The sequence below is a fragment of the Peromyscus eremicus genome, chromosome 14, assembly GCF_949786415.1.
Source record: "Peromyscus eremicus chromosome 14, PerEre_H2_v1, whole genome shotgun sequence".
Lineage (NCBI taxonomy): Eukaryota > Metazoa > Chordata > Mammalia > Rodentia > Cricetidae > Peromyscus > Peromyscus eremicus.
The window spans coordinates 69294538-69310770 of NC_081430.1; the positions used below are offsets into that span (position 1 = coordinate 69294538).

General features: G+C 39.1%; 1 protein-coding gene across 1 annotated transcript in view; it reads left to right on the forward strand.

Moving 5' to 3' along the window:
* Kiaa0586 (KIAA0586 ortholog) overlaps positions 1–16233 on the forward strand; it is a 109021-nt gene that overhangs the window by 39747 nt on the left and 53041 nt on the right. The window contains exons 15-20 of the mRNA XM_059279149.1: positions 786–980; positions 5052–5239; positions 7249–7359; positions 9895–9975; positions 11857–12050; positions 13232–13350. Coding sequence (XP_059135132.1) covers positions 786–980; positions 5052–5239; positions 7249–7359; positions 9895–9975; positions 11857–12050; positions 13232–13350 — 888 coding nt within the window. The remainder of the gene's footprint in view (positions 1–785; positions 981–5051; positions 5240–7248; positions 7360–9894; positions 9976–11856; positions 12051–13231; positions 13351–16233) is intronic.

Genomic DNA, 16233 nt, shown 5'->3' on the forward strand with positions numbered 1-16233 from the left:
AACTTCTATAATGTTTAAATAAGTATAGAATTAGATTAACTATATATAATTATAAAGGATAAAGGCTGGTTATTTAGAATTATGTAATGAGTAAAGGTATAATGAGAGAATGGGGGAAATCCTATTCTAAAAAATGATCATTAACTTTCTTGTATTGTGAAGGAAAATTCTTCAGAATCTTTATTCAACTTTTTAAAAATTACTGTATTACATACAGTAGCTCTCTATACAAGTGTATCAGGGACAGGCAGCCGAGGTCTGCAGGTGAGCTGCCTGGTTTTTGTTTGAAGTAAATTTTTATTTGAACATAGCCATGCTCATTTATAATCCATGGCTACCTTTGTGTTACATCAGCAGAGTTGAATAGTTGCAATTGAGATTACATGGCCAGTTAGACCAAAGTAATTCCTGTCTGGCCATTTAATAAGTTTGCCAACCTCTGGCCTATGTAGTGTTTTTGTTTTGTTTTTTTAATTTTTTTTTTTAAAGATTTAATAAAGTATACAGTGTTCTGCCTACAGGCCAGAAGAGGGCACCAGACTGAATTATAGATGGTTGAGAGCCACCATGTGGTTGCTGGGAATTGAAGTCAGGACCTCTGGAAGAACAACCAGTGCTCTTAACCTCTGAGCCATCTCTCTAGCCCCTATGTAGTGTTTCTACTTGACACCCTATAAACTTATTAAATTGAATGAAATCTTGCTGAAAAAAAGTTGTTGTATTTCTAGGTGGCTGGTTAATAGATACTTGTCATATTAAATGTCTGCTACTGATGGTCATTACAGGCACTAAAGTCAAGTCAGCAAGAACACAAACTGACTTTTATACAGCAAAACCTGTGAAAGTGGATTCTAAAGTGCAACAGCCCATCACCACACTGCCTCACGCTGACCAGCAGTACTTGTTCAGCCCAAGCAGAGAAATGCCTACTGTTTCAGGTACCCTGGAAGGTCATCTGATTCCAATGGCGATTCTTTTAGGTAAGAAATGGTAAATGTATGGCAGCAGAGAAGGGAAAGGGCTCATTGCTGATAGTCAGTCAGTCACCTACTTTCTTATGTCTAGGGAGAGCCTCAGAATGTAGCTTATGCAGCGACAGTGATCTCTTAAACAATGAGTTCTCACCATAATCTTACTCACAGGAAATATTCTCTTGGGGTTTTGCTGTAGATAACACGATTGACATGTCACTGGCGTGAGCAATAATTCAAGAAGTCAAGTTTGTTTTAACATTGTAAGTGTCAGGAAAGATACTTTCAAGCACTTTTCTGTACTTTTGAGCCAGGTTACGATAAGTAGAAGCTAGGTGGTCATATGTTCTAGGTGAATAGTTGGTTAGTTCCTTATATGAGGTCTTTATTTATGAGTTATCCTATTAAAAATTGGGCAGATCTGCTGGTGTGACATCACATACCTTTACTCGAGAACAAAAGGCATGAAAACTACATGTCTGTGGGTGCTGGGACTAGAACCCCCAGATACTAAGCAGCAAGTGCTCTTAACCACTGAGCCGTCTCTTCAACCCTAAATACATTTTTAAAAATGATGTATATTTTTATTTGTGTGTTTGTGTGTGTGTTCCTCCTGTATGAATTTATGTGCATCATGCATGTGCAGATACCAGTGAAGGCCAGAGGGCATTCAGTCCCCTGGAACTGAAGTTATATAAGTAGGTGGTTATGAGCCATCTGGAATGGGTGCTGGGAACGGACCTGCTCCTCTAAAAGAGCAGCATGTGCTCTGAACTTCTGAGGCATCTCTTTAGTCCGTATACCTGTATATGCTGCATAACACACATACATATATTTGAACATCAGAGATACTTTTATGAGTTAGTATGTCAACTTGCTGACTAATCCCTGTTCAGACCTTTAAATAATAGAAAGCTAAAACTTTTGAAGCCTAAGCATTTGTGGATATTTTAATCCTTGTATAAAACACTTGGTAGCAGATCACTTTTATAGATAAAAATGAGCTATCAGGAGTCTGTCCAAAGCTACACGGCTGGAGTGGAACAATTCAAATGCAGTCTGGCTTTGGAGTGTTTTTAGTAGGTACATTGTACTGTCAGCCATTTTTAAAAATAAACTTAAGTTTATCAGACCCAAAGTCTATATATTCAGTTAGAATAGCTGTTCAAAAGCTGTGGTGCTTCATGTTCAGTTATATACTTTGAATATCAAATATATTTTTGGGCGTTTATCCACCACTGAAAACAAAAAACTCATGACAGGGCTAGAACTGGAAAAACAATTGTTTTCTGTTCTCTTTTATAGCTTGTGTCCATAACCTGCATCCAGCTCTTTCTCATGCCCTAGTACTTAGCCTTTTTTGTTCTCTAAATGCTATCCTGTACCCATGAGTCCGTTTGTTTACACATGTGCGTATGTTATTGGCTAGATCCGGCATCTGAGGGAGAACATGCAGTTTTTTTTCCTGAGATTGGGTGACCTCGCTAAATACTATACATTTATTTATAATTTTCATGAAAATTTTGTAATTATATTTTTCTTCAGAGCTGAATAGTATTCCATTTTATATGTGTACCAAACTTTCACTCTCTGTCTGTTGATGAACAGCTAGGTTGGTCCCACTTTGCTGGAGTGAGTAGAGCAGCAGTAACCACGCAGTGCAAACACCTGTTAGGGATGGAGTTCTTTGGGTGTATGTGAGGAGTGAAATAGAGGCCGTGTGGTAGTGCTCCTTGTGATTGTTTGCGAAATCTTCAAGCTGATTTCCACAATGGCTGTATTAATCTACGCCCCACTGCCAATGAATGTGGGTTTCTTTCTAGCCAACATTTGTTGCCAGATTTGTTGATGAGAGCTGTATTGACCAGGGTGAAGTGGTATCACAAAGTAGTTTTAATTTGCATTTCCCTGATGGCTAGAGATATTGAATACTTTAAAAACATTTATCAATCATTTGTGGTTTTTTAAAAAACTGTCTATTTAGTTCACTTGCCTGTTTGTTGACTAGAGGTTTTATTTCCTTGACTAGCAGTTTTATTTCTTTGGTGTTTAATTTCTGCAGTCCTTTGTAAATGCTGGCTGTCAGCTTCTTGTCTGAAGAGTAGCTGGTCAGATGTTCTCCCGTGCCGTGGGCTGTCTGTGTGTCCGTGTTTCCTTTGCTGAACAGAAACTTGATTTCCATGTCGTCCCGTCTGTAGACACCTGGGGTTAGTTCCTGTTCTGTTGGTTCTCTATTGAGAAGGTTCTAGCTGAGCCAGGTGTGGTGGCTCATGCCTCATGCCAATCCCAGCACTCGGGAGGCAGAAGCAGTCAGATCTCTGTGAGTTCAAGGCCAGCCTGGTCTTTTAGGACAGCCAAGGCTGTTAGACAGAGAAATCTTGTCTGGAAAAACAAACGAAAAAGTTCTACCTACCACAGTACCTTGAAGGGTATCCTCTGTGTTTTCTTCTAGAAGTTGCAGTATTTTAGGCTTTAAATGAAGTCTTTGATCCATTTTGGAATTTATTTTTGTATAAGGTGAAAACTCTGAGTCTGATTTCATTCCTCTGCAGGTAGAAACCCAGCTGTACCAGCACCATTTGTTGAACAGGCTTTTTTCCAGTGTACAGCTTTGCTTCCTTTGTTAAAAATTAAGTGAGCTTGCTTGTTTTATTTCTGGGTCCTCTCTTTTATTCCATTGGTCTGTCTATATTAATTCTGCCAATCGAGGAGCATGGATTGTCTTTCTATCATCTGGTATCTTCTATAATTTTCTTTCTTCATATCTGAAAGCTTTTGTTGTAGAGGTCTTTCACTTCTTTGGTTAAATATATTCCTAACACATAAAGTTTTGGAGTTATTTTGAGTGAAGTATTTTTCCTGATTTCTTTGAGAGTGCACAGTTAGTATAAATGAAGGCTACATTTTTATTTATTTATTTATTTATTTATTTATTTATTTATTTATTTATTATACAGTATTCTGTTTGCATGTATCCCTGCATGCCCGAAGAGGGCACCAGATCTCATTACAGATGGTTGTGAGCCACCATGTGGTTGCTGGGAATTGAACTCAGGTCCTCTGGAAGAGCAGCCTGTGCTCTTAACCTCTGAGCCATCTCTCCAGCCCTACGTTTTATTTATTTACTTGTTGAGATTGGGGTCTCACACTAGCCCATGCTGACTTTGAATTCAATTAACTATGTAGTCTAGGCTGGCCTCAGACTAGAGCAATCCTCCTGCCTTAGCCATCTAAGTCTGGGGATTATGGGCATGTACTGTGTCTTTGCACAGTCTCAGGGTCTTGGACCTGACTGAGTCAGCAAGAGAATGAAGACAAGATAAACACAGATGGCATACAGAAAAGCTGGGATCCAGTGAACTGGGCGCTCTAGTGAAGAAACCTTTACACCTGGGAAGCTCACTCTTTATTTCATACAGTTGAACCGAGAGGCTGGGGTTATTGAATATAGCTGAACATGGAGACGGCGTACATGCTTACAGATAAACAAGGAGACAGTCGGTTTAGTTAATCTTGACTGATTGGTTCAGTCTCTAGGGAAGGAAACACCCAGGGGGCATGGGAGGAGAGAGCTGTAGTGGACATTTTCTCCACACACTATCTACATTTGCACCTGGATAAGGAGGGCGGTCTTGCTATTCCCTGAGCCTAGCCGGGGCAGACCTTTGCCATTTTCCCGTGGGCTGAGGCTTTGAGATCCTTGAAATGACTGCGCCCATGTCAACAGCACACATTCACTCAGGGCTTTGTCTGGGCCACTGGGCCCAGCTCCTTAGACTTTGCGTTGAAATGTAAAAAACAAGTAGGATTTTTGAGATGAAAACCGACAGTATGGAGCATCTGCTAATGTGTAGACACCACCGTTTATTTAAGAATCAGATAGTGTATGAAATGGGAATTACATACAAATAACTAATTGCTGGCAACAGCTAATAGGCTTACGTGGTGAGCACGTGGTGAAGAGAGAGGCGCTGTGAGACTTTCCTTTTGTGTGGGAGAGCAGTCACAGAGATCCAGGCATTAAATTTGGTTGTCTTTGTATCTTAGAAATAGTTCTCATTCTCTACCCTAAATTCCCAGGACAAACCCAAAGTAATAGTGATTCCATACCGCCTGCTGGAGTCATGGTAAACAAGCCACACCCTGTAACTGTGACTACGTCCATTCCTCCGTCATCTCGGAAAGTAGAAGCCGGAGTCAAGAAACCTAATGTAGCAGTTGTAGAAATGAAATCAGAGAAGAAGGACCCCCCTCAGCTCTCTGTACAGGTATGCTAGGGTGCACGAGCAGACCCTGTTACAGCCAAAGTAACCAACTTAAGCCATTAGTACCGAAAATTGATGACATAATTTTATGAAGACTTTGCTTTCATTAAGGTTCCTTTATTACTGTAAAACTGTGATGCCATTATCCTTGTTCCATATCTAAGTGACTGGACAGTATTCTAAAGGGATGGTTGAACAGTGTTCTATAATTAACTTTTAAAAAGCATTACTGTGCTGAGCTTTGTGGTACATGTAGTCTAAGCCTAGGAGGCAGCCACAGGAGGACTGGCACAGGTTCAAGGCCAGCCTGATCTACCTAGCAAGTTTCTAGCTAGCTAGTCAGTTAGGTCTACACAGGGAGTCACTGCCTCAATAATAAACAAATAAATAAATAACTAAATAAGCCAAAACATACAATAAAAGAAACAATAGAGTTAATGAAGGATGTGACTAATATAATCAGTACTTCAAATTTTATCCAATCATAAAACATGAAAGTAAAAAGAACTCATTTTTATACACAAACTATTCAAGTTACCTGTTCTCAATTTAATGTGAAATTTTAGTGAAATGCTAATTTTTAAAACATGTGTTTTCTTAAACCTAAACTTTAGGATAATTTTTGATATCTGAAAGAATAAAGGGTTTAGAAAAATAGTTTTGTTATGAGCTGGGCATGATGGCTTATTTGAGCCACCATTTGAGAGGTAGAGGCTGAAAGGTCAGGAGTTCAAGATCATCCTCAGCTATATAGAAAGTTCAAGGCCAAGCAGCGTAGGTTGCTAGACCAGGGTAGTAGGATTTTAGAATTAGCTTTATTATTTAAAAAGAATGTAGAACATGATAGAGACTTGTTATGTTAATGAGAGTGGAATTCATATAAGTGAAATAATGTATGTTACATTTGGCTTAATGACATAAAAGATTAGTTTTAGACTCCAAATTCTTACTGTATAGCAAATAAGCTCCAAATTGGCCAGTCTAAATTATAAAATATAAAAATCACAAAAATTTGAAGATAATTTTATTGAACTTTTATTTAAACTGAAGCAAATTCTGGATATTGAACTTGGATAAAGCAAATACTTTAGATATAATTGAGAATCAAGGTTTGAACTTAAAGGTTATACGTGTCAAAGGAATTTAAAAAAGGAAAATAGTGTACAATGAGAACATAAAGATTCTGGTGAAGAATTTGTTTTTAAATGCAAAGTTGTAAGAAAACATAGATCTAAATCCAGGTGTAATACAACCCATGAATGAAAATCTACAAGAGGGTTAAGTACAGTTTATTAACAAGGAAATTAAATGTAAGTTTTGCCTGTAACTAAGATAATGAAAATTAAAATAATAATAATAATATACTCCCATTTAATGATTGCTATTGCAAAACTGCCAATTTTAGTTGAGGGATGGATAAAACTTAGAATTATGTTTTTAATGATGTAAACAGAGATTGGATAGTACTTTGCCAATAATTACAAAGAATATTGAATACCTGTGCACTGTGGCCCAAAAAGTTTATCGAAATCTACTAACATAATGCAGTAATTCAAAGGTTGGGAAGAAAACACTGCACGTATGAAGACATTGGGGTTTATTTTGTTGTTGTTGTGATCTATGTGCAACAGTGGGGGGAACTGGCAATAAGGAAGCTGATTAAATAATTAAGGAATGTATGATCCTTGAAATGTTATGCAGTTATTTAAAATATGAAGTCTACAAAGAAGCAGGATAAGGTATTTATGACCTAATAATAATGAAAATCAGGACTGCGAACACTTACCTTGCTTAAGTGGTTAGTAAACAGAAGAGTATAGGTCATAGAAATGAAGTTATCTTAAGATAGAATTTTGTGTTTTTCTCTTTAAATATTTTGTATAATTACTTTCATAATTTAGACTGTCAGTTAGCCACAATAACAATTTTAAGGGCATGTTTTGCTGTCTGTTTTTGACAGTTACTTAAGTCATAGTAATAAACAGAAAGCCTGAGGTTCTGTTCTGTTGTAGATGTTACCTAGTGTGGATATTGATAGCGTTTCGTACAGCAGTATTGATGGGGTTTCCCCTCCGCCAAGTCCCAAAGAAGCCTCTCTTCCTCCATTGCACACCTGGATCCAGGTAGGTTTCAGAGTTCTTCTATGTTGTTAACTGGTCCTCCATGCTGAGCTCTTAACATATAACATATTATGGTGGGTATGGTGGCCCACACTTTTAATCCCAGCACTTGGGAGGCAGAGGCAGGCAGATCTCTGTGAGTTTGAGGCCAGCCTGGACTACATACTGAATTCCAGCCAGAGCTACATAATTCATAGTATCTAACAATAATTTAGGTTTATGACAAATTGAAATGAGTGTCAAATTGTTTACAGATTTCTAAGAAAGTTGGTTTGAGATCTTCATAAATATTCAGAATATGGTAATTCTTAGTATAACATACTAATTGTGAGACTTAACAGGTGAAGAATTTCTATGACTTTGATAATATTTGATTTATATGAAAACTGTAAATTAGAAGGTGAATTTTTTTATACATTTACTTATTGTGTATGTGTCTGTATGGGTGTGTGCACACACGTGCATGTGCATGTGTGTGCATGCCACAGTGCACATGTGGAAGTCAGAGGACAGCTAGTAGAGAGTGTTTTCTCCTTCCACCATGTGTGGGTGTGGGGGATAAAACTCTGGTCATCACGCTTGGCTACAAGTGCCTTTACCCATCCGGAATTTGAATTTGAATATCGACAAGTCATGTTTATATTTTAAGGTATTAGAATTCTCAAAAATATGCATTTTTCTTATATTAATTTGCTTCTGAATAATGGTATCATGACTTTTATTACAACAAAATGGCACTGTAACCTATCCCTGGCCTTATCTATTATAGCAAACTGATCATTGAGTTTAGAATTTTTAAAAGTATCAAAAAGTGTTGGGTGTGATGGCAGAACCAGGCAGGTCTCTGGGAGTTCGAGGTCAGCTACACAAGGGCTATGTGGTGAGACCCTGTCTCAAACACAGAAAACAAACAAGCAAGCAAACAAACAAAAAATTCCCACCAGAACAAAAGTCAGAGATCAGCTAGGCACAGTGGCGCACACCTTCAATCCCAGCAGATGCAGGACACGGAGACAGGAAGATCTCTGTGAGTTCGAGGCCACCCTGATCTGCTTAGCCAGGGCCAAGACAGCCAGGGTGACAGTGAGACCCTGTATAAAGGGGGAAAAACAAAACTCCAAAGTCTTTCGAGATTATGAACACTGAAATAGAATTGAATCTAAGTAACTTTTTATAAGTAATTTTGTTTTTCTCAGAAGTTTATTGCAACATATATGATAACAAATAATATATTTTGGAGTCTGTATAATTCTGCTCTCAACAAGAAACTGTTGTGGTTTTTAGTAACTAGATTTTATATAGCAAGGCCCAAATAGGTAACTTGAAGATAATTTTATTACTTTTATTAAAAAATTTTAAAGATTTATTTATTCATTTAAATTTATGTATGTGTGCACCTGTGTGGGGTTTTATGTGCACCAAATCTGTGCAGGCGCCCATATTGGCCAGAGGGCATTGGATTCCCTGAAACTTGAGTTATAGGCTAGTGTGAGCTGCCTGATGTGGGTGTTGGGAGCCAAACCTGGTTTCTGCATGGGCAGCAAGTGTTCTTAACCACTGAGCCATCATTCTAATCCCAATTTCTTTTTAATTTAAGTTACATTTTTAGTTGTGTTTGTGTGTGTGTGTGTGTGTCTGTGTCTGTGTCTGTGTATGCGATCCATGTGCATGGTTTGTGTAGCTGGGCACATGTAGGGGTCAGAAGACAACTTTCAGGAGTTGTTTCTCTCCTTCCAGTACGTGAGTCCCAGGAATGAAATGCAGGTTGTCTAGTTTGGTGACAAGAACCAGCTAAAGTCCTGCTGAGCCATCTTGCTAGTCACGTTTTTCTTCACTTTAAAACAGTTTGATCTGCTTCTGTCTGTCGTGAGTCTGTGAATGTGTATACTTATATAACCACACATGCAAGTGCTTTACTTGGCCTTTTGATGGTTGCCTTAAAGTTTACACTGGGGTCCTGGGGAGATGGCTCAGTGGGTAAGAGCACTGTGGCTAAGCCTGAGGACCTGAGTGTGATCCGCAGGAACCCCATGATGGAAGGGGAAACCGATTCCTGTAATTATCCTTTGACTCTCCACATGGTCCACACCAGCTTTGGTGTCGTCACGGACACACACAAAATAAAATAAACATCAAGTTTTAAAAATTTGTGTTTATTGGTGCAGTTTAAATGTCAAACTAGCATTTTTGTTTGTTTTGTCTTTTGAGACAGGGTCTCACTGTGGCCTAGACTCTCTTAGAACTCATTCATTAAATAGCCCAACTTGGAACTCACAGTAATCTTTCTGCCATGGCCTCCTGATAATGCTTTTTTTTTTTTAAATATTTGTTATTGAAAGTAATTTTCTATAGTTCTTGAAATGATGAGATAATGGATTGAGAGAGAACTAACTTGGATTTTGTTTACTAATTAAATCAGTTCTGAATAGAATATTAAAATAATAGGGATATGAAATTATAGTATATGTGAAAATCTGATAAATTACATGTAAATATTTTAAAATTGAAGGCTATAAAACTTTCTAAATATTTCCTTAGACTCCAAAGTTTCTGAAGGTGGATGAAGAAGAGGTGAAGCTTCCAGGAACTAACTTTGATGAAGTCATTGATGTTGTTCAGGTAACAAAGCTTTGAGACACAAGAATTCATTGTCCTACAGATAGTTTTCCAGGTGGTCGAATGTCTTTTGACCATCACAACTGTGTTGCAGGGCTTTGAGAAATGTGTCTTTACTTTGATTTAAATTGACTTTAGCTTTTAAATATGCTTATTTCAATTTCTTTTAAAGTTAGGAAGTGTTTTTCTGTAGTATAGTTTTGTCTTCAGAAACTATGATAGCCCACCATTTCCTGCCTAGAGCAACCTGCTGCCTTCAGTTTTTTCACCTTCCTTTCTGCAGTCTAGGACATTTAACTCCTGATTTCTGGAGGCAAAGTTCAGTTTATTCTGAGAAAAAAAGTTATAGTCTAAAATCCAAGGAATACTCTGTATGGATGTCAGTTATGGAAATGATGGAAATAATAAAAGAGGAGAGAAAGACAGGACAAAGTAAAATACATGAAAAAAGAGATACAAGATTAAGAATATTTTAGTATTACGAGGTCATTTAGCATTAGCAATCATAGCATTTCCTTGACTAACTTAGACTGACTTGTGAATGAAGTAAGGAGGGCTGGAGAAACGGCTGGAGAGCACTTGTTGCCCTTGCAGAGGACCTGAGTTCAGTTCTCAGTCACCCACGGTGACTCACAACTGCCTCTAACCCCAGTTACAGAGGAGCCACCTCCTCCTTCTGACCTCTGCTGGCTCCTGTACACACGTGCCACACATGCTTAAACTCAGGCACTTACACATACACATAAAATAAACATATTTTTAAATAAACTCTTACTTTGGCGTATGCGTGGGTGTGCATTATATTTATGTGCCCCAGATATGTTTTCTCATGTGAATGCTGCACAAGTGTGTTGAAGCTAGAAACCGTATTTGTCTTTATCTCCCTGATGTCTAGCATGCTGTTGTTGTCTAACTGACTTGTTTTTCGGTGGACAAGTGAAAGAGGCAGTTGTAGAATTAACAGTGGACTTGGGTTGAGTGGCAAGAGTTTCTCCTATTCTGGCTCTTTCATTCACTGCCTGAGGGCTTTATTCCTCAGTAGGATATTGGTGAGCTGTGACATTTAATGAGACTGGATGTTTTTGAGATGCTTCTTTGATTATAGATAAAATGATGTCTGTGATTTGGGTCAAAGCAGTACATTAAAAAGGAAGTGGATGAGGTGGACAGTTTAGGTGGCAAGGTTGACCTTGAGTTGATAGTTGTTGAAGTCGGGGACCAGATACATGTAATTCATATTATTTATATATAACACGTAGTAACTAGTTGTTATTTTGTTAATTTTTAAAGATGTGGCATTTATCATAAGGAAAAGTTAAAAAAAATCACAGAAATAACTTTGAGATGTGACATGATAATGAAAGAAATGTGTAAGATTAACTATATTTAAGTGTAAATTTCACATTCTGATAGAATATTTGGGATTATCAGGTTTTTTTGTGATAACCAAGTTTAGAAATTTCTGGATATTTCTTAATGTTTAATGCTAGAATCCCCAAGTTCTCTAGCTGGATGACTGTATAGAACGAATATTGAATTTTATTGTTTATGTTGTGTGTGTGGTGACGTGGAATCAAACCCAGGGCCTCATACATGGTGGTAACTGTTCTACCACTGAGCCACACCCAGAGCCTGAATACGGAATTTAAAAAGACAAACTGTGTAAATGCATCTTCTCCAGTGTCGTGTGTGATTGATGTCTGTGTTGTGACAAGTGTAGTGTGTGTGCTATATTTAATGTCTTATCACCTAAGTAGAAAGTGTATTGGTTGGTTTGTAAATGTTGGTTAATTCAGATAGCTGAGTTCTTTGCCTATGCTTGGCACTGAGTACGTGTTGAACAGATGCATGAATATAATAGTTTGGTTTTTATGATGTTACCAGGAACAGGAACAGCGTGATGAAATCCCTGAATGCTCTGCACCAGTGTTGGAATTTAACAGAAGTGTTAAGGTCATTCCTACAGAATATAATGGTCCTTCTTTTCCTCCAGTAATTCCTACGTTTCATCCCACTACTGATATTTTGGATAAAGTAATTGAGAGAAAAGAAACATTGGAAAATAGTTTAATTCAGTGGTAAGTTTATATTCCTGTTGGCATGCTTAGAATCAGAATAGCAGATATAAATGGAAATGACTTAGAGGAATATTCCGTAAGAGTGAAAAATAATGTACTGTGTATAAGTAAAGCAAGAGACACAGTGTGAGCCTAGCGTATGAGACCTTGCACTGATACTGAAATATGTATCAGGTTATTAAGGGTGCTTACCTCTGAATCTAGGATTATGAGTGAACCAATTTTTTTGTTTATTTTTTGTTTTTCAAGACACGGTTTCTCTGTGTTACAGCTCTGGCTGTCCTGGAACTCACTTTGTAGACCAGGCTGGCCTCTAACTCAGAGATCCACCTGCTTCTGTCTCCCGAGTGCTGGGATTAACGGCATGCATCACCACCTCCTGGCTATGAGTGAACCGATTTTTAAGAACAACATAAAAACTTTACCAAATTTTAAGAACAATTTAATTTTCTGAATTTTCCATAATGAACATCTATCATTCCTATAACAGTAATTTTTAATATGCCTATTAGCTGCACTAAAGAACTATATTGAAAGATGTCTCCTCCTCTGTTCTCTTTCCTTTTCCTTTCACCTTCCTAACAAGGATCTTGGAAATAACATTTTTCTTTCTTTTTCAAGGAAAAGAACCCTTGGAAAGGGTTCTGTCCTGCCTTGCAGTCTGTGTGTTTATGTTTTTGTTGAGAACAGGACTTTTTCTAGCATTTTTTTTTTTTAAAATAAAAGCACTTCATTCTTATTAACTCACAAGTAGAAACATCACATGGCTGGTGTAAGGATGCTGTTAAGTGCTTGCCCAGTCCCCAGCTCTACTCAGTGAACTTGATGGAGCTTTGATCGGATATGACTGCATGTGTGTGCTCTGAGTGAGAAACACACCTTTCAAGTACATGATACCCCACATAATCATCGACCCAAATTTTATGCCTAATTTGGGATGGGTGGGTTGCAGGAAGCTTTCTGTCAGGCTAATATGAAAAGCTCTAAGTCAGTTTCATAGTCTGTGCCTAGGAGGGCTTCCCGGGCTTGTCTTGGCAGAAGAGACAAGTTCTTTTCCTTTGGGATGTCAGATGGCTGCGTTTGCATGTCTGTGCCATGAGCACAGCTTATTCTTAAGGGGGACAGTAGCTAATGTTTTATACTTTTAACCAGTTTACGTCTATTTAACTTTACACTTCTAGGGTAGAACAAGAAATAATGTCAAGAATTATCTCTGGACTCCTTCCGCTGCAGCAGCAAGCCAGACTTGATGACAGTGTTTCAGTTAGTGAGGCAAGCGAACCATCAGCTTCTGACATTGGTACGTGAAATGGACCTGTTGTCCTTGTCGGTATTAAAAGATAAAGCCTTTAGTTAGTTATTGTGGGTTTCTGTATCCGGAGGTCTCACTTTCTGCTTCTTTGTGCATGAGATTAGAATTCCTTTTCCCCTCTTATTATATATTGCAGCTTTCAGGTTGCTGAACCATTCTCCAGTAATATATATATATTATATAACTTTTTATAAGTTACATAAATATGTAGTATGTCAATATGTATACATTATATGTTATTGTGAAGGGACAGTAGAATACTATGTGTGTGCATGAATGCATGTGTACCTGGGTCAGAGACAACCTTTGGAAATCAGTTCTCTTGCACAGTGGGGTTCTAGGGCTTACTCAGGTCATCAGCGTCGGGGTCAGCTCCTTTCTTTCTGGTTCCTGCTTTTGTTTTTCTCATTGCTGCAGCCAAGTACCGAACAAAGGGAACTTAGAGAGGAAGGGTTTGTTTTGGCTGATGGTTTGAGAGGGTAGAAGCTCACTGGCGGAACGACCTGCAGTGGGAGCATGCTGTGGGCGGTCACACCACATCCTCACTCAGGGAACCAGGAGACATAAATGCTTCACACTCAACGCCTTCCTCTTTTAAATGCAGCCCAGAACCCTAGGCCATGGGATGGTGCTGCCCACCTTGAGTGAGGGTGGGTCACTTCCTCCTAGTTAAGTCTCTCTGGAAATGTCCTCACAGACGTGTCCAGAAGTGTGTCTCCTAGGTGATTCCAAAATCCATCGAGTTGACAAGATTAATCATTAGAATACATTTGTAATAGGTACCAGAGTCTATGATGGTTGCCTTACTTATCTTCCTCACTCACTGGGCTGTGAATCGTTCAGTATTAGAGATGCTGCTTCTTTAGTGCCTGGCTCTTCACTGATGACCTATCAAGGGATTAAGTATTCATTGACGGCTAAATGAGCCTTTCTTTAAGAAGCCCACGCCATCCTCTGCTTCTCCCGCTTGCCCCCCTTGACTCTTTCTGATTCTTTCCTACTCTCCTTCCTCTGCCCCACAGTTTGTCTTTTTATTTTTGTTCCTTCGTACCCCCCCACCAACTTTGTGACTTTGTGCCCTTTCTTTCTCTCTTTAGAACATGGACAGGCAAACAAACAAACTAGAATGGGGTGGGGGGACACACAAGACACATACACCCCAAAACAAAACCCATAAAAACACAAACTCAGAAACTATAATACACAAGCAAAAGGTCAATAAAATAAAATAAAAAAGCTCAAAGCAGTATAACACACAAAAAAAATCTATAGAAGTACCATTGAGTTCTTTTTGTCTTGGCCGTCTACTGCTGGGGTGGGGCCTGCCCTTCAGTGTGGTTTTTATACCCAGTGAGACTCCACTAGAAAAAACTAAGGTTTTTATTGCAGACTGGGAGATAGCTTCTTGTTAGGGATGGGAACTCATGTCCACTTTCCCTTCTTATTTGGGGTCTGGTCTGGCTTGAGCCTGTGCAGGCCCTGTGCATACCGTCACAGTTTCTGTGGGTTCATGTGTATACCAGTCCTTTTGTGTCTGGAAGACTCTGTTCCCTGGTGTCCTCCATCCTCTCTGGCTCTCACAATCTTCCCAGTGCTCTTCCTCATAGTTCCCCGAGCCTCAAGAGGCTTGACAAATAGGTCCCAGTTAGGACTGAGTGTTCCAGAATCTCACTCGCTGCACATTGTCCAGCGTGAGTCTCTGTGTTAGGAGATGTTAGCTTTAAAGCCTTTGATAGGCATGCTATAATCCTCCTAATCACAGAGGTTAGGTATAGAGGAAAGGGCTAGGAAGGGGAGGGTCTCCCAAGGAAGGGGAAATAGAATATAGAGTGTGGGGAGGAAAGGGCTGGGAAGGGGAGGGTCTCCCAAGGAAGGGGAAATAGAATATAGAGTGTGGGGAGGAAAGGGCTAGGGAGGGGAGGGTCTCCCAAGAAAGGGGAAATAGAATATAAAGTGTGGGGAGGCAGCGGGGGACTGAAGCAGGATTTGGGGAGGGAAGAAGGGGTAGCAGGGGAAGGAATATGGGGAGGGACAACTAACACTAAGTGCCGTTTGAGGGGTTGTGGTGATATAGTGCTTGTAATACAGCTTGCCTGAAGATCAGAGGGCAGAGCCAGCCACAGAGTTAGCCGTAGAGGTCAGGCAGTGGTGGCACACACCTTTAATTCCAGCACTAGGGAGGCTGAGACAGGAAGTGGTATGGCTGGGCAGAGAAAGGAGTATAAGGCGGGAGGAGACAGGAACCCGCTCTCTTTAGTCTGAGGAGCTGCTGAGGTGAGAACTAGTGGCTGCTGCTCTGCTTCTCTGATCTTTCAGTTTCACCCTGATGTTTGGCTCTGGGTTTCTATTAAGACCAGTTAGGATTCATGCAACAAGGCTGCCGTATGGAAATGTGCTGCTTTAGAAGCTTCTTCAAATAATTATCTGTCTATCCATTTATCTATCTATCATCTATCTATCTATCAATCTATCATCTATCTATCTACATACATATTATGAAAGACATCAATCTTTTTTAAATTGTAATTTAGTTGCCTTAGAACTCACCAGTTCTAAGTATACAGTTTGACAAATTTTAAGGTAGTTATGCATTTAATCATGGTGCCAGAAAATATTTCTGTCAACACCATATCCTCGTGCTGCTTGGCAGACAGTTCCTCCTCCACCCACGTGCAGTGGCCCAACAACTGCAGTTTGGCCTTCTGTAACCATATTTTCATGTTTTGAAGACTTTCATACTGGAGTATTAGATAGCATACTTTTTTGTTGGCCGACTTGCATGACACTTTTATGTTCACTTTTTAAATTTATTTATCTGCATTAGTTTATATGCACCACATGTTCTTCTTAAAAAACATTTTTCTTCCTGTC